Source organism: Asterias amurensis, chromosome 10 (genome assembly GCF_032118995.1).
Source record: "Asterias amurensis chromosome 10, ASM3211899v1".
Classification (NCBI taxonomy): Eukaryota; Metazoa; Echinodermata; class Asteroidea; order Forcipulatida; family Asteriidae; genus Asterias; species Asterias amurensis.
The window spans coordinates 19,018,890-19,044,976 of NC_092657.1; the positions used below are offsets into that span (position 1 = coordinate 19,018,890).

At 37.7% G+C, this 26,087-nt stretch overlaps 2 protein-coding genes across 2 annotated transcripts in view; both read left to right on the forward strand.

The window, feature by feature from the left end:
• LOC139943208 (uncharacterized) overlaps positions 1-26,087 on the forward strand; it is a 154,182-nt gene that overhangs the window by 39,314 nt on the left and 88,781 nt on the right. The gene's annotated exons all lie outside the window — the stretch shown is intronic.
• Positions 469-15,719, forward strand: LOC139943397 (uncharacterized). Its single transcript, XM_071940209.1, has 13 exons — positions 469-505; positions 1,296-1,667; positions 3,307-3,402; positions 5,275-5,676; positions 6,100-6,222; positions 7,056-7,172; positions 7,971-8,091; positions 9,204-9,275; positions 10,623-10,694; positions 11,239-11,310; positions 13,002-13,073; positions 13,894-13,980; positions 14,501-15,719. Exons 1-13 carry the CDS (start codon positions 469-471, stop codon positions 15,717-15,719), a joined length of 2,862 nt encoding a protein of 953 aa, XP_071796310.1.

Sequence of the window (26,087 nt, forward strand, 5' to 3'; positions counted from 1 at the left end):
AATAATAATAATAATAATAATAATAATAATAATAATAATAATAATAATAATAATAATAATAATAATAATAATAATAATAATAATAATAATAATAATAATAATAATAATAATAATAATAATAATAATAATAATAATAATAATAATAATAATAATAATAATAATAATAATAATAATAATAATAATAATAATAATAATAATAATAATAATAATAATAATAATAATAATAATAATAATAATAATAATAATAATAATAATAATAATAATAATAATAATAATAATAATAATAATAATAATAATAATAATAATAATAATAATAATAATAATAATAATAATAATAATAATAATAATAATAATAATAATAATAATAATAATAATAATAATAATAATAATAATAATAATAATAATAATAATAATAATAATAATAATGGACACTTAATAAAGCGCCGGTATCCGCCGCAAGCGGCGCTCATGGCGCTCCTCTACAAAGGAACAACAAGCAATGAAAGTAGCAAACAACAAAAACAAGAAAATAAACTTAACAAAAAGCTTCTCTATGAAAATGAGTTTTTAAACTGTTCTTGAATGTGTTGAGTGATTTGGAGAGTTTTACAGTGCCCGGGAGGGAGTTCCAAAGCTTTGGTGCTGCGCTCTGAAAACTTCTTTCCCCCCATAGATGTTTAGTTGTTTTTTCCTGGAGGAGTTTGTGTTTTGTAGACCGTATGCCACGATGGCCTGGGGTGTATATCTGCACAAGATCACTTAAATATGCTGGGGCATCACCTTCTAAGATCTTGAAAATAATGAGGCACAATTATATTTAACCCTTTGTTGGATGGGGAGCCAGTGCAAGCCGGCTAGCACTGGTGTGATGTGTTCCGTTTTCTTGGTGTAAGTGATCATCCTTGCTGCAATATTCTGTAATCGTTGAAGGCGAGAGAGTTGCGTATTGTTAATTCCGTATAAGAGCGAGTTGCATGCATCTACCTTGGATGTGATGAAGGCATGGACAATGGTTTCAGCAGCTTCCCTTGTGATGTGATTGCGTATCCTGCCAATGTTCCTGATTGACATGAAAACAGAAGTCACCAGCTTGTAAGAGTGTATGGGTTTCTTTTCAATAAGACTTTCCAACCCAGGTTTTATTTTGTCCTGTAGGCTTTTGTTTAAATATGTAGATGGGTTAAGTGGCATACTCACATTTTTGATAACAATTACCAATAAATAGTTTACTGTCTCCTTGCTTCGCAAAGCCAATAATTATGTTTTCTTAATTGTTGTCTTTTTTAACTCTGCAGGTCCATGTGGTCGCAGAAATATACAATTGTCGCATCACGTTCAACCCTTCAACCTCATTTCACCAAACAATCCTCGAAATTACTACAACGACCTCGACTGTATCTGGCAGATAGTGGCACCCCCTGGAAGTCGTGTCTTTGTTACCATACAATCATTGAATTTTCAAGGTGCGCCTGGCCGCTACCCGTTATCATTCGGTTGGGGTGACACACCCGCAAAAGATACAACGCAGATTGGACCGAAGCTGACCGCTGGTGATAACCCATTGGTTGCGTTTGCATCAAGGAATGCACTCATGTGGATTGTTATTGCCACCAAGTATGATGAAGCGTCTAGTGGGTTCTCGTTTAATCTAGAGTCAAGACAAAATGGTAAGACACTCATCGCTAGAGGGCAGCATTTACCAAAATACAGCGTTACAAGCACCATGTGTGGGTGTTCATCTTTATGCAACGCGCGAGCACTTTGACTTGAAGCAAGAATGGTACATGCATGTTGCCTTCTAAAATACTAAACCTGGGGTGGATTTGACAAAGAGTTGAGACTAGCCATACATTTGTAATAAGGATAAGCTCCACTGCAAAAACTGGGGTGTTAAGTTGATTCTCTTGGTATGTAAGTGACAACACCGACACGGTGTTAATTTAACAAACGATACAGTTATGGTGATAAATAACACCATGTTGGTGTTGACATAATTATTTAGATACAAGGAAGAATCAATTTAACACCCCAGCTTTGCAGTGCGGGACTAGTCCTAGCCTTGCTCAAGGCAGTCGAATTGTTCACTCCGAGAAAAAATACCGCCGCTGTAAAGAAAGAAAAAAAGAAAAAAAAAAAACACCCGTATAAACTGTGTGTAATGTGTGTAACCACATCGTACGATATCTGCATGCGTCGGGCTCCGCATGCGGTTTATAGTGGTACGAGTGCGGATGACTTGTGCGCAGTAGTCGTACGGTGTGCGTTGAGCGATGTGACACTGTAAATGTATACGGTTGGGTCGTGCGGTGTGAATACACGCACTAAGCACAATGTATTCTGGTGGGATTACAACGGCGTCTTTTCGGAGTGAATAATGCGACTGCCTTGAGCAAGGCTAGACTAGTCCTAAATTGTTGAGTACAGCCGAATAGGTTGACGTCAACATTCGAGGCACGATCACCATAATTATACCGGAGGACTTACTGACTCTTGCATCTACATGGTTAAAAGCAGTGGACACTATTGGTAATTACTCAAAATAATTATTAGCATAAAACCTTACTTGGTGACGAGTAATGGGGAGAGGTTGATGGAGTAAAACATTGTGAGAAACGGCTCCCTCTGAAGTGCCATAGTTTTCGAGAAAGAAGTAATTTTCCACGAATTTGATTTCGAGACCTCAGATTTAGAACTTGAAGTCTCGAAGTCAACCATATTAGCGCACACAACTTTGTGTGACAAGGGTGTTTTTTTTTCTTTCATTAATATCTAACAACTTCGATGACCGATTGAGTTTAAATTTTCACAGGTTTGTTATTTTATGTATATGATCAGATACACCAAGTGAGAAGACTGGTCTTTGACAATTACCAATAATGTCCATTGTCTTTAAGTGGAAAATGCACAATAGCATATGGTCCATCTAAAGATACCGTTTCTTTGGCGGACAGCTCCACAACTCCATACTACTCCAACACAAATCGAACAGATTTCCATGGATCAAAGCTTCAGCTAAGAGTTTTTAGCAGAACAATTATAATTGAGGACTTTTGAACACTAGATGGCAGCAGACTTACCAGGTCCATTTCCAATGTTTACGTAGTTTGGAGCACCCGCACTTTACCGAGAACAATGGATTTTAACCTGGTAAGTCTGCTGCCACCAAGCGTCCCAAAAGTCTCCCATTGAATAAACTAATAGTCGGTTGTTCAATAAATATTTAACTGGCCTTCGATCCATTGGCAAAAAAAGACAAGAAGATAACCGTTTGCTTAACAATGTCATCCACTTCTTGAATAATAACAGTGAGTTGTGGGGATGATCAAATAACTTGTGGGTCGCCGGATCTGATATGCCTTGCAAGACCTTTGAGCAAGTACCTGGAGCAGTACCATTGCGCAGGTAGGTTACACCTAGCCTATGGCACGTAATCTAAACTTTCCCGGATAACTTGCGGAAAGGTTTTCCCGGAGCTAATTTGTTATCCCTCAACAAAATAGTGTGCATTATGTATAAACTCCAGGAAAAGTTTTCAGGAAAGCTCTACCGTATAGGCCGTTTGTTTAACATTGGTAAAACCGCACACACCTAGACTTGCTATATACTGGGAGCCAGCAGTTGTTTTCAAATGGTTGCGGGAAAACTTTTCCACAAACTTTCCGGGGAAAGTTTTCATAAGGTGCCTAAAGTAGTCAATGTGCTTTCTAAAGTTAAACCCAACTGACACTTAAAACATTTATGTAAACTCTAATCTGAAAGCTGCATAACAACTACACCAGTGTTTAATCCCTAGTTTGGAAGTTTGTGGCGTGTCTTGCCCGAGCGGTTAAAGGCAGTGGACACTATTGGTAATTACTCAACAAAATTATTAGCATAAAACCTTACTTGGTAACGAGTAATGGGGAGAGGTTGATAGTATAAAACATTGTGAGAAACGGCTCCTCTGAAGTGATGCAGTTTTTGAGAAAGAAGTTATTTTCCACGAATTTGATTGCGAGACCTCAAAACTATAATTTTGAGGTCTCAAAATCAAGCATCTGTTTGTTTCTTTCATTATTACATCACAACTTCGACAACCAATGGAGCTCAAATTTTCACAGGTTTGTCATTTGATGCATATGTTGAGATACACCATCTAAAAAGACTGGTCTTTTTCAATTACCAATAGCGTCCAGAGTCTTTGATGTTTGTGAGCAACATAGTGTGGACTCGAGTCAAATGCTGACAGCATTTCGTCCTGCGCGCCCTTTCAGCGCAAACTATCGGTGTTCTCGGTCAATTTCCGAAAATGAGCAGCCAATTTAACCACCAAGCTATTCTATTTCGCGCAAAATCGAATGCTACTCTAAAGGGTCATTTGATTTCGTTTTGGGATTAGTCAAATGTAATGTTGCGTCATTCGAATTAACAAAATAATCATTCAATTTAACAATTCATCAAAGCAGCATTCAAATTCGCAGTCGCTTCTTAAGGCGTGTGTGTCACGAAAAGGAATCACGCTACGCTAAATTGAACAGAGTGCTAAAGGAATTTGACTCGATTCAAAACGAAAATGAATGGCCGAATTCTGAATTTGAAACGCAGTAACAACCGGAGAGGCAAAACAGCTTTAATTCGAACGCATGAAAATGAAATTGACTGCTCATTTTCCGAAATAGACCGAGAAAACCTATACTATCCCATTTTGTATACAATCCCTCTACAAAGTGCTGCTTTATCAAGTTTGTGGTCGTATGTCATAGGAGATGACCAGTTTGGTTAAGGCATTGAACACACATAACAAATGCTGATTGTAATGACGAAGTGCCTTGTTTAAGGTTAAATACAGTGTACACTATTGGCAATTGTCAAAAGACCAGTCTTCTCACGTTGTGTATCTCAACATAACAAACCTGTGAAAAGTTGAGCTCAATCGGTCGTCAAAAGTGCGAGATAATAATGAAAAAAAAAAAAAAAAAAAACATTGTCACACGAAGTTGTGTGCTTTCAGATGCTTGATTTCGGGACCTCGAGTTCTGAATTTGAGGTCTCGAAATCAAATTCGTGGAAAATTACTTCTTTCCCGAAAACTACGTTACTTCAGAGGGAGCCGTTTCTTACATTGTTTTATACCATCGACCTCCCCCATTACTCGTAACCAAGAAAGGTTTAATGATAATTTGTTTGAGTAATTACCAATAGTGTCAACTGCCTTTAAAGGTTACTTAAAGTCCTGAACAATCATTTTTTAGTGTGGCCATTTTTAAATGTAACTGTTTTTGTTTTATTTTCCAGCTGATCCATGCGGTGCAAGAACAATCTATCTCACAGAGGGCACCACGTACAACCTCACCTCTCCGAAATACCCCGACAACTATCCAAGCAATTTGAACTGTACATGGAGGATACAGTCAGATGACCCCAACGGGTTCATACAGATTAACATTCTGGATTTCACAACTGAGTACAGAAACGACAGGCTAACCATCGCAAGCCCAGGCCTAAGCCTAGGTGAGAGAAGTGAAACATGGTTTTGGGCAAAGCATACGATAACTGATTCGGGTGAACTGGAGTTGTATGGAAGCACGGACATAACTTCTTTAAATTCTCGTGGGAATCAGACTGATGTCATGTTTACATCCGACAGTTCAACGTCGAAACGTGGGTTTAAGCTGGAGATCAGGATGAGGCATTCGGGTAAGATATCAGGGGTGGATTTCACAAATGTAGTCCTAACTTAGGACTAGTCCTAGGCAATGCTAAGAGATATGACCAGTCCTAAGTTAGGATGAGTTACTGGTCCTAACTTAGGACCAGTCCTATATCTTAGCATTGCCTAGGACTAGTCCTAAGTTAGGACTACCTTTGTGAAATCCACCCCAGATGTATTAATATCAACACAGCCATCATACTTTGACCTTTTATAAAGGATTTGGTTACTTTTTGTAGATTACAAACACAATGTCCACAGATCTACTTTAAACTTACATGATTTGAAAATAATGACAAGTAGAAAGCTTCCTTAAAAAAGAACTCACCGAGGTGCTTCAGTTTGTTCGACTGCATTACAATTCAAATTTCGCACATGAAATCATCAAATTGTTTTCTGTATTCCTACAGTTGAAGGTGGAATATGTGATAGCCGAGACTTCCACTGTGTCGATACGACAGTATGTGTGTCTACAGACGCCGTCTGTGATGGCTTTGAAGATTGCGGTTATGGGACAGATGAACAACAATGCTGTAAGTAATCCAAACATCTCTTCACAGTTTCCATGAAGAACCACATGTCAAAATGCTCGGTTGAAGTTTACATCATGTGCTTGGTTTAAAAGTGACAACTTTCTTACACTAAAGCCATGGTTTGCAGTTAAAAAAAAACTCTTATTGACTATTTTGGCTAGGAATGTGTTTCAGTTGCAGTGCATAGGCCTATATTACATTGAATTTACGGGCCTTTGGCTCTTCTTTCAAACGCAAACAAGCGTCAAACTTTTCAATTTAATAACACATTAACAAATTTACGTAAAGTTACCAAATGAACAAAATTGCAGTCTGTTATACCACCATCGTCCCATGGATAGTGTGACCAATAGGGATTGTGCACAAATGGATACAGCACGGATCATTACACTTGTGGCTGTCAAAATTGTCACCGTTTTCAAGAAGTGGCACTTTAGGCTCCCTGGCAAAATTGCAATGTTTGTTTGCCATTGGCTGAAACGGTTGTTTCGGACACTGTTGTTGCAGAGGGCGCCACACGTTACTGACGTCGTATAGCCTACATAGTGTACTCTATGAACAGTAAACGGTTTAAAGACATTGGACACTATTGAAGTTGTGTGCTTTCAGGTGCTTGATTTTAAGACATCAAATTCTAAACTTGAGGTATCAAAGTCAAATTCTTGGATAATTACTTCTTTCTCGAATAAAACGTCACTTCAGAGGAAGCCGTTTCTCACAATGTTTTACACTACCAACCTCTCCCCATTACTCGTTATAATTTTAGTGGTGTTTTATGTTAATAATTATGTTGAGTAATTACCATGGAAATAAAATGTGTTTTTCCCTGTCAGCATCTATAAGTTGCCCGGAGTTTTTTCAGTGCTTTAGGAGCGGTCAGTGCTTGCTATGGGAACAAGTTTGTGATGGGACTGAGCATTGTCTTCTAGGGGATGATGAAATCAATTGTGGTAAGTTTTCTGCTGCTCTTGCATGTATCTTGTTAATTACCTTGGTAATACCGATGTTTGTTAGCACTGTATACTCAGTACTTTCCCGAGACCCGTGAACAAAATATCACAGGCATGTTAATCGGTTACATGGTACCGCAACGATATAAGAGATGTTTAAATTTGCATTCTTTATCCCCGATGCAAGTTTAACATCTATTATTACCTGGTAATAGTTTTGTGTCTAATAATTCTTCTGGTGTTGTTTGCTTGTTGGCTGCAATGTTTGGCAAATGCTACTCAATAACGCTTACAACCCGTTCGTTTTATTGGGGTTTCAGTCCTATAATTTTGACACATGAACGATTTCACGATGCTGTGTAAAAGGAGTTGGTCGCACATGCGGCACCTAAATGTAGCCCAAGCCCGAAATGTAGCCTGACCTAAATGTAGCCCCAAACATGTACCTAGATGTAGCCAGGACTGAGTGACGGGTGTGACAGCGCTACATAAGAAGCTAGTATTAGTACTAATAATTGTTATTAGGGGTTTTACGTAACTTGGTACACGATTCAGCAATACGATACATTATTTTGACCAACATAATCATCTTGACCACAAACGAGTTGTGTGTTCCACCTAACACCTTTACGAAGATACGCTGTTAAACAAGGGGGAAAAGGTGGACTAAGTTGCCTATAAAAGTAATAATGATATTAAGTGGTTCGCCATTTTGAGTATATTTTGCACAGATAATGACAAAAAAAAGAGACAGAACAAACAGCTAACCCACACTCTTACAATTTGTTTTTTTTCTAGATAAGACTCGATGTCCAATTGAATGCGAGTGTTGGTATGAGGAGAGCGACCTCTACGTCGTGTGTCAGTCAGGCTGGAATGTGGAAACATTGGGTAATATGGCAGCAACGACTGACGTTTTGTAAGTACAAACATAAACTTGCCATCTGTCAGTTGCCTGTTGTATATTTGAGAAATTTAATGTGAATTTGAACAAGTATTCGGTATCCTGTCAGTTTGACCTACTTTAACAGTGTAACTCATTAATTTCATGTCGTTTAAGCCATTAACACTTTCGGTAAACAGTGTTGTCCAAGGCCCACACTTCGTGTACAACTTTGAATATAAAATATCAAACCTGTGAAAATTTAGGCTCAATCGGTCATCGGAGTCGGGAGAAAATAACGAGTAAATCCACCCTTGTTTCCGCACGTTTCGCCGTGTCATGAAATGTGTTCACAATAAATCCGTAATTCTCGTTATTGAGAATTGATATTGTTTTAGTGTTTTCACAAAAAGTAAAGCATTTCATGGACTAATATTTCAAGAGCAATTGAGTATTATTCCGTTGACCCCATAAAAAAAATAAATACAAAATAAATAATAATAATAATAGAGTCGGATTATACTTTTACCATCAATCATATCTAATTTTCAAAGACAAATCGCATGCCTCAAAATGGTTTGATCACACTTAAGAAATGTCAAGTAAAGTTAAAGACAGTGGACACTAATGGTAATAATTATTGTCAAAGGCCAGTATTCTCACTTTTTGTATCTCCACATATGCGTAAAATAACAAACCTGTAAAAAAATTAGCTCATTTGGTTGGTGAAGTTGCGAGATATGCAATGAAAAAAAAAATAATAATAATAAAAACGTCACACGAAGTTGTGTGATTTCAGATGCTTGATTTCGAGACCTCAAATTCTAAACTTGAGTTCTCGAAATCAAATTTGTAGAAAATTACTTCTTTCTCGAAACTACGTCACTTCAGAGGGAGCCGTTTCTCACAATGTTTTATACTATCAACCTCTCCCAATTACTCGTTACCAAGTGAGGTTTTATGACGATAATTATTTTGAGTAATTACCAAGAGTGTCCATCGCCTTTTAACTTAACAATACATTGACAGTATCTGCTAGATGTTTAAAATTTGGTTTGGAAAGAACGGCCTCAAAATTATATGTGATGTTTTAGTAATTCTAAGATCCGTTAAACTATTCTTGCATTTTTTTTTTTTTCATATTCAAGGAAGCTTTCAGGTGGAAATATGAGCAAGCTTGAACCGGGAAACTTCAAACGATTCTTCAGACTGCATACTTTGTAAGTATAAAAGATGCTATGTCAGATTTTTGGCCGATTTGACCCAACGATTTTGATTTAAAATTCAATAGGTATTTTGATTAGGGTCGAGAAAGTTACAAGCTTTCATTTGAGCCATTGCTCGAAAAAAGTCCGCCAATTATTAGTAGCAGTGAAATAAAGTGCTCAAAATTAGTTTTTGTCGGTATCCCGACAATATATCACGTGACCAATTACAATGTGTTTATAAGAAACGTTTTAAATTTTTGTCATGATTACTGTCCTTTAAAAGTAAAAGTTAAACTTGTTTTCGTTAGAGCGGGTGATACTCTTTGAAATACCATTCACTCCAAAAAATACATTTTTTAATGTGTGGGGCCAAAAATCTGACAAAGCAACCTTAAAAACACTTTTGTAACATTCGTGCGAATCAGCCATCCAGCAGAGGGCGCTAGCACAGCACCGCGGTGGCACTAGATGCATGTTTCCTGGTGACTAGACTGTATTGTAAGGAACGAGCGTCTGGAATGAAACTGTCGGGAAGTCAAGCAGAAATATCGTTTTTTTAGTTCGATTTAATTATTGCTCCGTATTGGTGTTATTATTGATACGGGATGTGTGTGTGTGTGTGTGTTAAACTACTTGGAGTGTTTAAAGGCAGTGGACACTATTGGTAATTTTCGAAGACTAGCCTTTACAGTTGGTGTATCTCAACATATGCATACAATAACTAACCTGTGAAAATTTGAGCTCAATCGGTCATCAAAGTTGCGAGATAATAATGAAAGAAAAAAACGCCCTTGTCATTACTTCTTTCTCGAAAACGATGGCACTCAGAGGGAGCCGTTTCTCATAGTGTTTTATACTATCAACCTCTCCCCATTGCTCATCACCAAGACATGTTTTATGCTGATAATTATTTTGAGTAATTACCATTAGTGTCCACTGTCTTTAAACATAAGTATACAGCAATACAGAAAAAGCCCGCGTGTTGATTTGATCATGTGATGGTATGCGCATGTGGAATAATTCACGACTGAATTTAATTAATACTACGTGTATACCTTTTGTCAAATGATGATTCATTCTTTCAAGAATTAATTAAAAAATTAATAATTATTGTTTTGGTGCTATTTTGTCCTGCTTTCACAACTGAAACAGCAGTATTTTTGCACACAAGCCAATGTAGTACATTGTAACATCTATAAGTAAACGTAATTAAACATCCATTATATTTCATCAACGTAAATTTGTATTAAAACGGACAAATTTTGAGGTTAACAAAAATGCGGACTAAAATAATGCACACAGATAAAAGTGTTCGTGTTGATTAGGATATTTTAACATCTTCATCACTTTCTTTTTTAGATATCTTACGAACAATAGCATTGAGGAGATAGAACCCTTGTCATTTGAAGGGTTGAGCAGTTTATCTTGGCTGTAAGTACATCTCGTTTATACGACTAACCCTATTAATAGTTGAACTGCAAAAGTGACTTATTACCTTAATACGAGCAGAGCATACCGGTCGAAACGTCGAGTACAAAACGGCTCTTCTCATATATCCCGTATACTCACGTACCACGTAAATGATGTTACTGCAGTCCTTGTGTGTTATATAAATGTTAGTATGCCTTGCTTCAAGAATAGTCAATATTTTAATTTCACATGTTAGTGAGACGTTTTTGTGAACTAGACATCCCGCCTCTAATCCACCGTATTGCATTATTCTTTGTAACAACACATAACATATGAACAAATATTAATAAGTAAACACATTGTTGTTCATGTAAAAAGGTAATATTTATCAAAGTAATACACAAATACATTTTGTTTAATATCAACTAGGTTCACTGCCCCCTACATCCAAACGTTATTATAAGCATCAACAACAGTTTGCCTGTAATCATAGCTCAACACATGGTCTCAATTATTACTGAGTTCGATTTCAATTATTTAAATGTAATTTGTTTCAACCATGCAGGAACATCTCGCAGAACAAACTCAAGGTTTTAGAAAAGGACACATTTAAAGAACTGACCAATCTACAGGGAATGTAAGTATAGGTTTGACTATCATTAAAATAATTGCTCTTAATAAGTTGTGCAAACCCATTGAAACTATTGATGTAGAGCCTACATACGAGTTTGCTCGATTGTGAAATTTCTCTTGCAACTTAGCTTTGAAAAGATAGTTAGTGTGAGTGTGCCGAGTGAATGCGATTAAAGGGAAGGTACACGTTTGGTAATTGTCAAAGACTCGTTTGGGCTCAATCGGTCATCGAAGTTGCGAGAAGACGATAAAAGAAAAAACACCCTTTAGTATCCCTATATTAGGATTCATCTGCGAAAAAAATGGAAAGAAGCTGATGACAAAATGAACATCACTTACTTGGTTTAAAATTAAATTTCCTTTCATTTGATACCAAACACAACATACTTTGGGTAAATTTTGGGTAATTAACCCCCAGGTTTTAATTACCCCCCGGGGAAACGATTTCCCCAACCCCAATTGGTCCTTACTTTTTTTTGGTGGTAACTGACACCCATACCTACCATTATCAGTTGAAATCAGCTTCTTTCCAATTTTTTCCCAGATGTGCTGCAATTATTGCTAATTTTAGGTTACTACTTGTCAGACGAATTGGTGTGCTTTCAGATATGAATAAAAGACTGCCAGCTAGCCTTGCTCAAGGCAGTCGCATTATTCGCTCCGAAAGACGCCGCTGTAAACCAACCCGTATACCCTGTGCGTGGTGCTTGCGATCACACCGCATGACCCACCCGTATACACACTGTCACATCGTACGACTACTATGCACACAAGCCATCCGCGCTCGTACCACTAACCGCATGCGGAGGCCGTGAGGCCGACAGCCTTGTCGGGTAGATGTCTTTTATTATTTTAGTGAGAAAATACCTCTTTCTCAAAAACTACATTATTTAAGAGGGAGCCGTTTCCAACCATGGTTTATACTATCAACAGCTCCAAATGCTCGCTGACAAATCAGTTGTTGAGTGAATATTTGTTTTGAGTGTATATCAAACGTGCACCTGCCCTTTAAAGGTCTGTAGGCAATACGCATTAAGCCCAATGTTTTTGAAAATAATACAACTCATACCCATCAGTATTGTGCCGTACATTTTCGCTAAATGGAAGGGCCAATATTACTTACTGGTTATTAATGACATGGTGGTGACTCGTCTGGAACACTCGTCTGTAAACTGCTTCACACCAGGCGTGCATATTCGGATTGGTAACTTTGTTTATTGCACACCAAGCACAAACCTATTTAGTATCCCGAGTCGTTAGACTTGTGTCCTTAAGCATACATCACCATTGCTTCGTCCTTCGGATGGGACGTTAAGCCGTTGGTCCAATATGTTATGTAACGCGTGTAAAAGAACCCAGTGCACTTATCGAAATGAGAAGGGGTTCGCCCCGGTGTTCCTGGTCCGATCGGCAGCACATTGCGCCACAGCACCTTGTTAAACAATACATGGTGCTATCAGAGTTAGATTTCATAATTCAAAACGTAGTCCCACATCTGGCAGGAAATACTGTATGTTACAGCGCCAGGAGCGTCACTGAGTGACGGACATGTGCGCTGTATAAGAAACCACACTTATTATTATTCAGTATAGGAAAGAGAAGGGGTTTGTTTCGATGTTTGTAGCTCGGCTGGAGGTGTACACTCTGATGTTGGCATGTTTGCATAAACTCACCTATGTCCGATCTTTGTTGCAGCATTATTCAGGACGTCCCCGTGACATCAATCAGACAATCAGCTTTCCGTGGGTTAGATGATCTCAAAACAATGTAAGAACACTTTATTTGAACAAATACCTCGTTGGTAAAAGACCACTTGGCCAAAACTTCACAGAGTGCTTAAAGCAGAAAAACGCTGAATCTCGCTGAAGGCCATTGAAATAGTTACTTCAATCATTTATATACATACTGCTGAAATATTCATGAATTAGCGGTTGAATTAAATACGCAGTTTACTAAAACAAATCATACAAGTTGTATATACATACTTTTCAATTTAATATATTTGTTTTAATTTTCATTTGTGATCGGCATTGTATTTTTGGTAACCTTTTTTTGCAAACATACAACCTAATATTTTTAAGTTATCATATGCTTTTGTTTATATTTTATTGTTTTTACAATCGAAAACACCTTTTCGCAAAGCACATTTCTCAAAATTTACTAAACATTTATTGTATGCAACTTAAAGACAGTGGACACTATTGGTAATTGTCAAAGACATAAAAGACATAAAAGAACATAAAAGAACACACCTGTGAAAGTTTGAGCTCAATCGGTCGTCGAAGTTGCGAGTTAATAATGAAACAAAAAATACCCTTGTCACACGATTTGTGTGCTTTTAGATGGTTGATTTCGAGACCTCAAATTCTAAACTTGAGATTTTGACATCAAATTCGTGGAAAAATACTTCTTTCTCGAAAACTATGTCACTTCAGAGGGAGCCGTTTCTCACAATGTGTTATGCCATCAACCTCTCCCCATTACTCATTACCAAGTAATGTTTTATACTAATAATTATTTTGAGTAATTACCAATAGTGTCCATTGCCTTAAGTCAAACTGTTACAAGTATATCTTTGCTTTTTCAGCGTGTTGATGCGAGGACAGTTCGCTGGAAACGACCCAATCACTGTAGATCCTAGTGCCATCCAGAATCTTACAAAGTTACAAACACTGTAAGAATTTCTGTATACTTTATTTTGTTTTCAACTCAGGAAGTTGACGCAAATGTTGTTTTAGCCAATGTTGTGTTTCGCAATGGACCATAATTCTTTCTGATCGGCTATCATCGCGGATTTGTCACACCTCAGATTTACACCTTAGAGTTGTTTAACAATGTGTTTTACGTGAGTAGCTGGGTCGCCTCTTGTTTGAATGGGCTAGGAAACATTGTTTCGCAATGCACCATACAAAATTATTTATGATAACCAACGCGGATTTGTCACACCTCAGATTTACAGTTTTGTCTAACAATGTGTTTAACTTGAGTAGCTCGGTCGCCTCTTGTTTGAATGGGCTAGGAAACATTGTAGGCCAACTGCAAATTACCGGTTAGTTTTGTGAAGATTATTTTTTGTAACTGAAGCTTTATAATGAAGATACATACAATCATGTCACGTAAACAAACAATACCGATTGGTGATTTTGTTATGTGACTTAATTTGAACTGTAGTTGTTTTTGTGTTGTTTCCAAAGGTATGTAGATGACCATCGGCTTTGCTGTGAGTTCAAAGGACTGCAGTCTTTTGATACAGATCGATGTTACACGACGCAGCAGCAGTCACCTTTATTCAACTGCGGATCTCTCATGCAAAATACATTCCTACGAGTGTCTATGTGGGTCCTAGGTCTTAGCGCCCTCATCGGCAACATTGCTGTAGTCGCATGGCGATGTCGAATCGGTGTGACGCAAAGCCTTGGACACGGTACCAAGTACGTTCATAACTTCCTTGTACTCAATTTAGCGGTCTCAGACCTCCTAATGGGTGTTTACATGGTTACTATAGCAATTGCTGATATACAATATGGCGAGTTGTACTACACTGTGTCTACCTCGTGGAGGTTGGGACGAGTTTGTAAGTTTGCCGGTATCGTATCTGTGTTATCAAGTGAGGCGAGTGTGTTCTTCGTCACACTCATTAGTCTTGATCGATTTTTCTGTATAGTTTACCCCCTTGGCATGGTTCGTTTGACGCGATTCACTGCGCGTATTGCCGTAGCGACCATTTGGATAGTTGGTTTCATACTTAGTAGTTTACCAACAATCCTGGCGGATGCCGACTCTGATATCTACGGTCTATCAGACGTTTGTATCGGCTTGCCTCTCATCACTAAACCCGCTTCGTACGACCTCCAGGAAGGGAGCCTTGATAACGGTAGGCAGAGTTTCCATATCCCAGTCCCGAAAGATCTTAAACCTGCGTGGACGTACTCCATCATTCTCTTCTTAGGTGTTAATTTAATCTGCTTCTTGATTATCACAATCGCCTATACGGCCATATTCCTCAGTTTCAGAGCATCAAATAAAAGGATGAAAGAATCTAGAGCTAATATGACTGGTAATGAAGAGATGAACATGGCATTACGTATGGCAGTTATTGTAGGTACGGACCTCATGTGTTGGATGCCTGTTATTATTATGGGGATACTGTCCCAGACTGGTGCTATTACTATTCAGCCTTACATGTATGCCTGGACCGTTGTCTTTATCCTACCAATCAATTCATCCATTAATCCATATCTATACACAATATTCAGTCTTGTTTCTGATCGTCGCTCAAAAGGTAAAGCTATATCAGTTACCGTGTCTTGTTTCTCTAAGTGCTGTAATGGGGAAGGGACGAATACTGAGGCAAAGGGTAGCACGAGTTGTAATTGTGAGAATGTGTGTCCAACCTGCGAAACACCCTTGTAACAATCTATACGGCTTCGAGAAAGACTCTGCAGGGTTCGAAACGTAAGGCCATTAAAAGTCCCTTGGTCTGCTTTTTGGTTATCACAATCGCCTTTACAGCCATCTTCTTCAGTTCCAGAGCATCGCATCAGATGATGAAGGAATCTAGAGTTAATATGACTGGTAAGGAAGAGATGAACATGGCATTACGTATGGCAGTTATTGTAGGTACGGACCTCATGTGTTGGATGCCTGTAATTATTATGGGATACTGTCACAGACTGGTGACATTACCATTCAGCCTTACATGTATGCATGGACCATTGTCTTTATCATTCCGATCAATTCATCCATCAATCAATATCTATACACAATATTCAGTCTTGTTTCTGATCGTCGCTCAAAAGATAAAGCTACATATGTTAATATACCTTGCTTCCAAACCTGCTGTAAAAAGAGAAAGACCGAGGCAGCAACCAACACGGTACGTACTTGTGAGAACCAGCGCCAAACCTGCGAAACAAACTTGTAAACGTTTCTTATCCCAAAGACGATCAGAGCATACTGAAGAGATAATCAAAGGATGTTACATAAATTCTCCATTGATTACACTGGTAAAAACTACTGCAAGACCAGAAGGTGTAAACATACGTTGCTTGTTAACGTGCTGTAAAGAGAAAACTATATGAGGCAGGTACAGCACGGTACGTACTTGTGAGAACCAACGCCAAACTTGCGAAACACACTTGTAAACGTTATTTATCCTGAAGACGATCAGAGCGTACTAAAGAGATTTTCAAAGGATGTAACAATAAACCTCTCTTGGTGACACTTGTTGCATTGTCGCACAAGTTTTGAGTAAAGTTAATTCAATTTCAATGTGCAATTTTCAATGTGTAAATTTAGGGGAGTGGCTAAACTATTTCACATAAACAAAATTTGTATTTACCAATTTGCCTTCAAGTTCTATTTAATTTCAAATTTTAAGTTTGTGTAAAACTGTTGTAATTCAGCCTTTGTGCTGCGAGGACAGTTTTTTTAATAAACCATTTTAAATATCTATCTTTATTTCTAAAAAATACTGCAATACCAGAAGGTGAGGACGTTGCTTTTAACGTGCTGTAAAGAGAAAACTGTCTGAGGCAGTTACATCACGGTACGTACTTGTGAGAACCAGCGCCAAACTTGCGAAGCACACTTGTAAACGTTATTTATCCTAAAGACGATCAGAGCATACTGAAGAGATATCCAAAGGATGTTACATCAAACCTTTCTTTGTGAGAGCCAGCGCCAAACCAGCGAAGCAAACTTGTAAAACTTTATTGTCTTGAAGACGATCAGAGTAAACTGATAGAAACGTTGAGTCATTGAGCATCGTTTCTCTTCAGAACCAACTTTACTCAGAGGAGATAATTGACATGTTAATTTTTGATTGCTTCTTATTTTGTTGTTAAAGCGTTGTGGTACCTTTTTGTGTGTGAGGACGCTATATAAATGCTTATAATTATGTTAGTATTATTGTTATTGTTATTATTAATAACAAAAACCTGTCTTTGTTACTATTGTAGTAACTTGCGCGCATTAATACTGCACGACGTAAGCGTAGACAGACATGTATCATGGAGCCGATTTCAGTAAAAATTTATACACATCTGCGTATTAAGTCCACTTGCGCAACGGTTGCGCAAGCGGACTTAGGCAGTTGGGTTAGTTACGCAGTTGCGTAAAGTTTCGTGAAATCAGCTGCTGTTGTTCAAAATCTTGGTCAAAATCAGTATGTATCATGTTTCGTTGTTTCACGAACTAAAAGCTTGCAATAAATTGCTGACATGTTAAAAACGCCTTTCTGATGAAGATAATGCCCTTTCTGTACCAAAACGAAACACACGTAAAAAAGAAGAGTACCCGAGTCTGTCAATTTATTGCCTTAGCCAGTTGTCACTTAGTTTTTCGCATTTTTGTAATTGTATCTTTGTAGTATCATAGTGCAAATTTGTATCTTTGAATTGTGTAAAACGAATGTATTTTGGGCCACCATGGAATGTTAATGTGGTGATAATAAACATAACATAAATATAATGATTAAGCTCTAGTGACCCCACGCCTTTATTCAAACACAATGCTCACTTGTTATCATCATGCAATGGTTACAATAATCCGTACAATAAACGTTTATAAATCTCTCTGAACTCCCCGGGAGTGTTATGATTTGTTGACTCTGTACAGTTTCAAACAAAATGTTAGCATACACAAATACTTGGTAAGGGTAGTGGAGAGCTGTAGATAGTATAGACGATGTGACCTCTGACGTCATTCGACATCTTTAACATGATTCGCGCGCATATCGCCGGGCAGAAACCTTTGTGTTTTGGCAGCCAGCTAGAAAGTGTATGCAATCTTACCATGACTACGCATCTTTTTGCCGGGCGAAACGTGACGTATACAGTGTTTTGTCAACAGAGGGCGGGTTAAATGTTAACATAAGTCACATCGTCTATAAAACAGTGAGAAACGGCTCCCTCTGAAGTATCGTAGTTTTTGAGAAAGAAGTAATTTCTGATTTTAACATTTTAGATAATGTCTCGAATCCAAGGCATCTGTAGTTTCCTACAAATGTCTTGGATTTGAGACATCAGCTGATTAAAATTAAAATGATACATTACTTCTTTCTCAATAAGCACACAACTTGTGCGACAGTGGTATTGTTTGCCTTTATATTCTCGACGACCCATTGAGTCAACGTTTTCACAGGTTTGTTATTGTATTCATATAATGTTGGGACACACTGAGTAGACTGGTCTTTGACAATAACCAAATGTGTCCAGTGCCTTTAATAGGAAAAAAACAATTTCTATGTGATACAATTTTAAAATCATGTTCCATTGAGTATTAGATTCAAGCTGACCTAACGTGTACTAAAATGAAGCATTGCCATAGACTGGAATTACAGCAAAAACAAAAAACTTCCTGTCAATGGAAATATGACAATACGTCATTATAGAATATTCAAGCTTGTATGAACTGATTCGAATTTGAGTAAAGTTGAACTTTGAACTTTAAACTGCTACATTACATCCTATAGTTTTGATTGTTACGGAATGAATAAAGCCTGTTTAGTCTTGTCAATTTCAGTGTTTCGTGTTCTTATCTCACTTTTTCTACTCTGCGTTGGGGCAATCAACATTTTAAGGAATGTCACACATACCTTTGGCGATGTTGAACAATTTCCTATTCCCGCATTCCTTTGGATATAAAGTCCCAGAAACACATATGAAATACTTAGTGCAGTCATTAGGGTCTGCGAAGAGTGCGCCATCTGCAAACGCCTTGCAGTTTATGGTGAAAGGACCATCGGTCGGTGTTTGACGAGGCCAGGGGTTGAGTTTGTTACTTCACTCTCTGCCGGTCCAGCTAATTAATTACCACAGATAAGAGGAATACAACAACTAGTTAATGCAACAAGGTAGAAGGAGTTATCATTGGAAATTATGGAAGTTTGGTTAAACCCATTTTAGCCCTTACGCGCAAGTGATAGATGCCTTTGACTGCGACGCAGCAGCGCGATGTATTGTCACAAATGCACGGAGAAATAATTGTGTTGGATTTGGGTGTCTTTTCCAACGATTAACACAATTTATGAACAGGACAGGACATCGTGATATGACGATGTATAGAACACTGACCATTAATATTTACTATCTAAACGGAAATTTAACCCTGAAACCTTAGCAGAAAAAAAGGTAAATTTAGCGCGACAGACGCAGCAACTGCACGGTGGGGCCTCTCATGGGTTGCATCGGCAATGTTTTTTGGCACAGTTTCATAATTCCCTTTCTGCTCAGTTTCAAATTAAATAAAAACAATTAAAACTGGACTTAATTCTGTCAAACTTTCTTACAACTGAAAGTGTGGCAACACAGCGACGATTTGCCATGATGCCTTGCTTGACTGTTTACCCAGTACTTTCCCGAGCTCTGTGGACAACAGTTACAGTTTGTTTGAAGTTACAAATATTTAATTTAACCATTAAGTATCTGCAGTATCTCTCTTTCTCAGATAAAGTCAACAGATAAAGTCTGCATATCTGCCCCCGTTTGATTCTTGCGCCTAGGTTCTTGTCAATAGGCTCTTTTAAGTAATGAACACCTTCTCTTTACAATAAGTGCACTTGGTTATTTTTACGTGCGTTACACAACACACGTCCCATCCGAATGGTTATAAGTGTCTTGTTTAAGGACCCGATCCAACACGTTGCTGATCAGAAACACCAGAGTTTGAATCCGTTCATCTTAAAAAACCGTTGGGTCACGATTATTCCAGAATGTATATACTTCAGGAAGAGACCACCTGTTTATATTAGCCCACTTGGTTATTTTAATCCCAACGAAACCAAGATGCACCGCTGGTATGGCATGAACTCCTAAAATAAACTTACATGAGCAGTTGAGGAATTCATGAACTTCGTCTGCAGTTGAAGTAGGGATATCAAAGTAGATGGTTTTAAAGTTGCGGTCAGGAGTACGTGTGTTCTTACCACCCATTCGAATCTCAGTACACCTACAGGGATCTTCCACTGGGATGACCCATCGGTATCTGTTGCCGGAACTCGGATCCGGTTCCATACCAATAGTACAAACCATAGCTGTATAATGAAATATTGAAGACTTAACATTTATCAACCACACTTCACCGTTTTGATTGAAAAAAAAATTGTCGACTAGTGAAATACACTGCTCGATTTTATACTTTCATTTATAAAGACTGTCACAAATAAACTGATACAACTGATAATGCGTGGTGAAACCTGCTCTGGAGCCTTGGGTGGTGTGTGGGTGGTGTGTGCTCACTGAACTTCATTCATACATAGTAAAAAACACTGACAGGTCTACACTTTAAGCACATAAAGATAGACTTTCATCAATGAACTAAATACCTTTACTAACAACAACGATTGAATACAATTAGGAGAAAATTATGCCTTAGAAAAAGACCACAAACAATGCCTTACCACCAATCCGGTTCAGAAACAGCATAGCAACAGTTAACATAAAAACCAGCGTTGTTGGCATATAGAGTGAGATGCTTCTGCTTAACTGGCTCCCTGTGATGATCTTGTCAAGTCCTTTCGATGGAAACTTTAATGTATTTCTTCTGCAAGTCGTATATCCTGTGAGGTGCAAGGATAGTTTGTAGTTTGTGTCGTTTCAAATGTATATTTTGAGGAAACAAAATGAAGTTTCGAGGGAACGATATGAATATTTGAGGAGACGAAATTATGTTATTGCCTGCAATGATGACCTGTTACCATGTCATTCCTCTAATGTAGTAATTCGGTTAAACTGATCAATCTACTTTTTTCTTTAATCCATTCCTTTTGCAAATAAGCGAAGTTTATTTTCTTTTATTTTTTAAACCTGGAAGTGGTATTTTGTCAAAATAAACCTTTTGTCACTAAAATATGTATTTTGATGAGTGGAACATGAATAAACAAATAACTAAGGTTTATAAAAAATAGTGTTCATGTTATTTACAAATACAAAAAAAAATCCGAGGGGGCGCTGTTCGTGACGTCAATCGAGGCGCGATGAACCGCATGCAGTGCCAACACAAGATAGTGACGATTGGCGCAGGCTAAAAATATAATTTTCAGTATTTAAAGGAACACGTTGCCTTGGATCGGACGAGTTGGTCTATAAAAAAGCGTTTTTAACCGTTTGTTACAAAATGCATATGGTTGGAAAGATAATTTAAAAGTAGAATACAATGATCCACACAAGTTTGCCTCGAAATTGCGTGGTTTTCCTTTTAATGTGCGAACGAACACGGTCAGCCATTTATGGGAGTCAAAAATTTGACTCCCATAAATGGCCGACCGTGTTAGCCGACGAGGTAAAAGGAAAACCGTGCAATTTCGAGGCATGTTTGTGTGGATCATTGTATTCTACTTTTACAGCATCTTTCTACCCATATGCATATTATAACAAACGCTTTTCAATGACCAACTCGACCGATCCAAGGCAACGTGTTTCTTTAAGTGCATACTTTCCAAAATCATCTAACAACTACATCGAGTTTTCTAAAGTTATTTTAATGCCAATTTAGAAGTCAGATACCTCACTATAAGTTTTAAAATGGCGGGCTGATAGCTGACCCATGACTGATGTTGATTGGTTCATTGTTCATGGAGATATTCTCCTTCCATGATTGGTTCTAATCTTGCCGATGTCCCAAACCTGGCACCTAAATGCATTATACGAGCAAATGTTTTGTCACAAACTCAAAGCAATGGTAATTTTATACACTGAGCTAGGATCAAACAATTACACATATTTATTAACAATTTTGCCTGAGTATAAAGTCACAATTCTAATTATGACACCATGCATAAATATTAAACTAGGCGTATGGTGCCAAAAAGCCTATCCGAAAGGCTGATGATAAACATGGTAAAATACGTCAGCTATTAAAGGCAGTGGACACTATTGGTAATTGTCGAAGACTAGCCTTCACAGTTGGTGTACCTCAACATATGCACAAAATAACAAACCTATGAAAATTTGAGCTCAATCGGTCATCGAACTTCCGAGATGATAATGAAAGAAAAAAACACCCCTGTCACACGAAGTTGTGTGCGTTTAGATGGTTGATTTCGAGACCTCAAGTTCTAAATCCGAGGTCTCGAAATCAAATTCGTAGAAAACTAGACATCAAGTGTTTGTGAACAAACACAGAGCTGTTCCGTTTTTAATTTTCAATGTTCAAGGGGTCTATAATTGAATAGAAACTGAAGATTGGTTGCATGGTTCTTGAGATATGGTCCCACTTCCGGTTGGCCCGGAAGTAAAGGTCAATTTGGGGTCAAGGTAATCCAATTTCAATCTTTAGAGCTCAAAGGGTCTATAACTGAAAAGAACTTTAACATTGGTTGTGCAGTTCTTGAGATAAGGTCCCACTTCCGGTTGACCCGGAAATAAAGGTCAACATGGGGGTCTTGGTTTTCAAAGTTAATTTAATGCCTAAGTAGTTTATAACTAAAAAAAGTTTGAAAATCGGTTGTGTTGTTCTTGAGAAATGGTCCCACCTCCGGTTGACCCAAAAGAAGAGGTCAAAATGGGGTCACGGACTTTCCCCAACAAAATTTAATGCCTTAGGAATCTATAAATAAAGAAAAAAATTAAATCGGTTGTGTAACTCTTCAGATATGGTCGCGGATACCCGAGGCAATTCTCCTATGACTAATGAGTCTAATACTGAAAAAAACTTTGAAATCGGCCGTACACTTCTTGAGATATAGTGCTGCCATGAAAAACTCATTAAAGCTTCTAATTAGCATAAATTAACCAGTGATGACGTCACAGTCTTAAAATTGTATTTTTCGTACTAATAAATTTCATAAGGTACACGATGGTATGCAACTTACCCCAATCCAATGCCTTGTGCAAAATCTCAATTTTGTATTGCATTAACCGTTGTAAGCTATTGCAATGTGTTGAATGTGACTGCATCCAGTTTATGAGGTACTACGTTGTACCCATGATGCCAAGATTTTTAATTAATCGTTAATTATAGACGTACTTTGATTGATTTTAATGGACTGAAACATCTCTTATTAGAATCAGTTACTCCAATCCCCAAGGAGTCTATATCTACAAGCAGTCTGTTAAACGGCCGTGTAATTCTTGAGATATGGTGCTACAAAGAGTTCCCAATTAAATATGCAAATATGGGTCATGTGGTTAATTAATTCAAATTAAAAAAAAAAAATTGGTCGGTGGTTTGATGTTTGATCTAGTACAAGTTGTTTTCACATATCTCTTAACCACCAAACTCTGCGCTTATGATCACCATTTTTCGCTTACTGTGTTTTTAAACATCATATCATGTCATGCATGCACACAGGTTATGTTGGGCTTACAATTGAGAAAAAGAAAAGGCAACACTATCGATATAGAGATAAGAATCAAACTTAAATATTACAAAAAGAAATATATTTTTAGTTTTGGGGGATAAAAAAAAATTTGATATCGGACGGAGATTCGAACTCGCAACTCTTTGATGTGTAGTCGCGACTGATGACCACTAGGCTAGAAGGGCACGATGCAAAAATGGTGGGTTTTTACATGTGTGCATCAACAGAGGGGATTATGATTCGGCGAATAATTCTCGTTTCATGATTTTGCGACAATTGTCACTAAATATGAACTGTTAAGTATTAATATAACTATTAAGTATGGTTGAAATGTAGTATTAGATGCCTTTAGGGTTTTTTGACGACGACGTCGATGTCGTTAAAAACCCCTATCTGATTACGCACGTTCGTTTTAACGAAAACCCATGCACAGAGTAATTGGTCCAGAACGCGGTTAGAAAAACAAGGACAAATTTAACGCACGTTCTAACGAAAATCCCAAACCTCCGTACGTTGTGCGTGTACAGAGTAATGTGTCCAGAACGTGGGTAGGAAAAAAAATAGTATAGACTCCTCTCGAGAAGTCAACAACTCATAGAGGTACATACTGTGTTGTATTACCAAAGAGAATATTTCACAATAACATGAAAGTGACTGCATCAAGTTTACAAATTAAAAATTCAAATGAAGACCACGTGGTTAATTAATGAAGAATTGTTACACTTTTTTATGAGAGTAAAGCTTAGGTTCTAAGCTTCAATTTGATATATGATTGAACGATTTTATCCTAATACTTTAGGAGTAGTGGCCTAAACAAAAACGCCGTACAAACGCTATGGGGTTTTAGGCGGAAACAAAAAATAATAATAATAACTAGACATTAGGTGTTTGTGAACAAACACAAAGCTGTTCCGTGTTGTGTAGTTCTTGAGATATGGGGGTCACAAAGTTTATTTTAAATGCCTGAGGAGTCTATAAGAGTAACAAGTTTGAAAATCGGTTGTGTAGTTCTTAAGATATGGTCTCACTTCCGGTTGACCAGGAATATAGGTCAAATTGGGGACACGGTTGTTCTAATTTTATTTTTGATGCCTAAGGAGTCTAAAACTGAAAAAGATTGAAAATCGGTTGTGTAATTCTTAAGATATGGTCCAACTTCCGGTTGACCCGGAAGTAAAGGTCAACATGGCGTCACGGCTAGCCAATGCGAATGTCCAATGTCAAAGGAGTTAATAACCAAAACAAAATTGAAAATCGGTTATGTAGTTCTTGAAATAAGGTCCCACTTCCGGTTGACCCAGAAGGAAAGGTCAACGTGGGGGTCATGGTTTTCAAAGTTAATATTTAATGCCTAAGGTGTCTATAACTGAAAAAGTTTGAAAATCGGTTGTGTAGTTATTGAGAAATGATCTCACTTCCGGTTGACCCGGAAATAAAGGTCAACATAAGGTCACAGTTTTCTAAGTTAATGTTTAATGTCTAAGTAGTCTATTACTGAAAAAAGTTTGAAAATCGGTTGTGTAGTTCTTGACAAATGGTCCTACTTCCGGTTGACCCGGAAGAAGAGGTCAAAATGGGGTCACGGATTTTCCCCAACAAAATTTAATGCCTAAGGAGTCTATAACTGAAGAAAAAAATTAAATCGGTTGTGTAACTCTTGAAATATGGTCTCACTTCCGGTTGACCCGGATGTAGAGGTCAAATCGGGGTCACGGTTACCCAATGCAAATCTATCATGCCTAAGGAGTCTATTACTAAAAACAACTTTGAATTCGGCCGTTCACTTCTTGAGATATAGTGCTGCAAAGAAAAACTCATTAAAGCTTCTAATTACCATAAATTATCACGTGATGACGTCACAGTTTTAAAATTGTGTTTTTCATACTAACAAATTTCATAAGGTACACGATGGTGTGTAACTTACCCCAATCCAATGCCTTTTAAAAAAAACCTATTAGAACGTACATCGTTTTAACGAAAACCCTGAACCATCGTAGGATTCCAATGTCTGCCTATTGGTTGTGTACAAATCCAATGGAGTATGTCCAGAACACGGTTAGGAAAAAAAATACATCGATGCCAACATCAGGACAGCGTGGTAGACTCCCCTCAAGTAAGTCCTCAATGCAAACAGGTCCACTCTGTATTGCAACCACCCATAGAGACAGTGTACAGCCACATGAAAGCGACTGCACGCAGTTTAGTGACTACATCCAGAAGTACTACGTTGTACCAATGACGGCAAGATTTTAATTTATTCGTTAATGATAGACGTCCCTTGATTGGTTTTAATGAACGGAAACCATTATTTTTAGAATCAGTGTATTTTTTGACACAAAATATCAAATTCAGGAAACAAACAGATAAATAATTTTGAAGTTATTAAGTTTTTGACCATTTAAATTTTGACATTTGAAAAGCCATTGTGTTTGTGCAGAGACACAAAACGTGCAATACATGACGTCATGGTGACGTCGTCC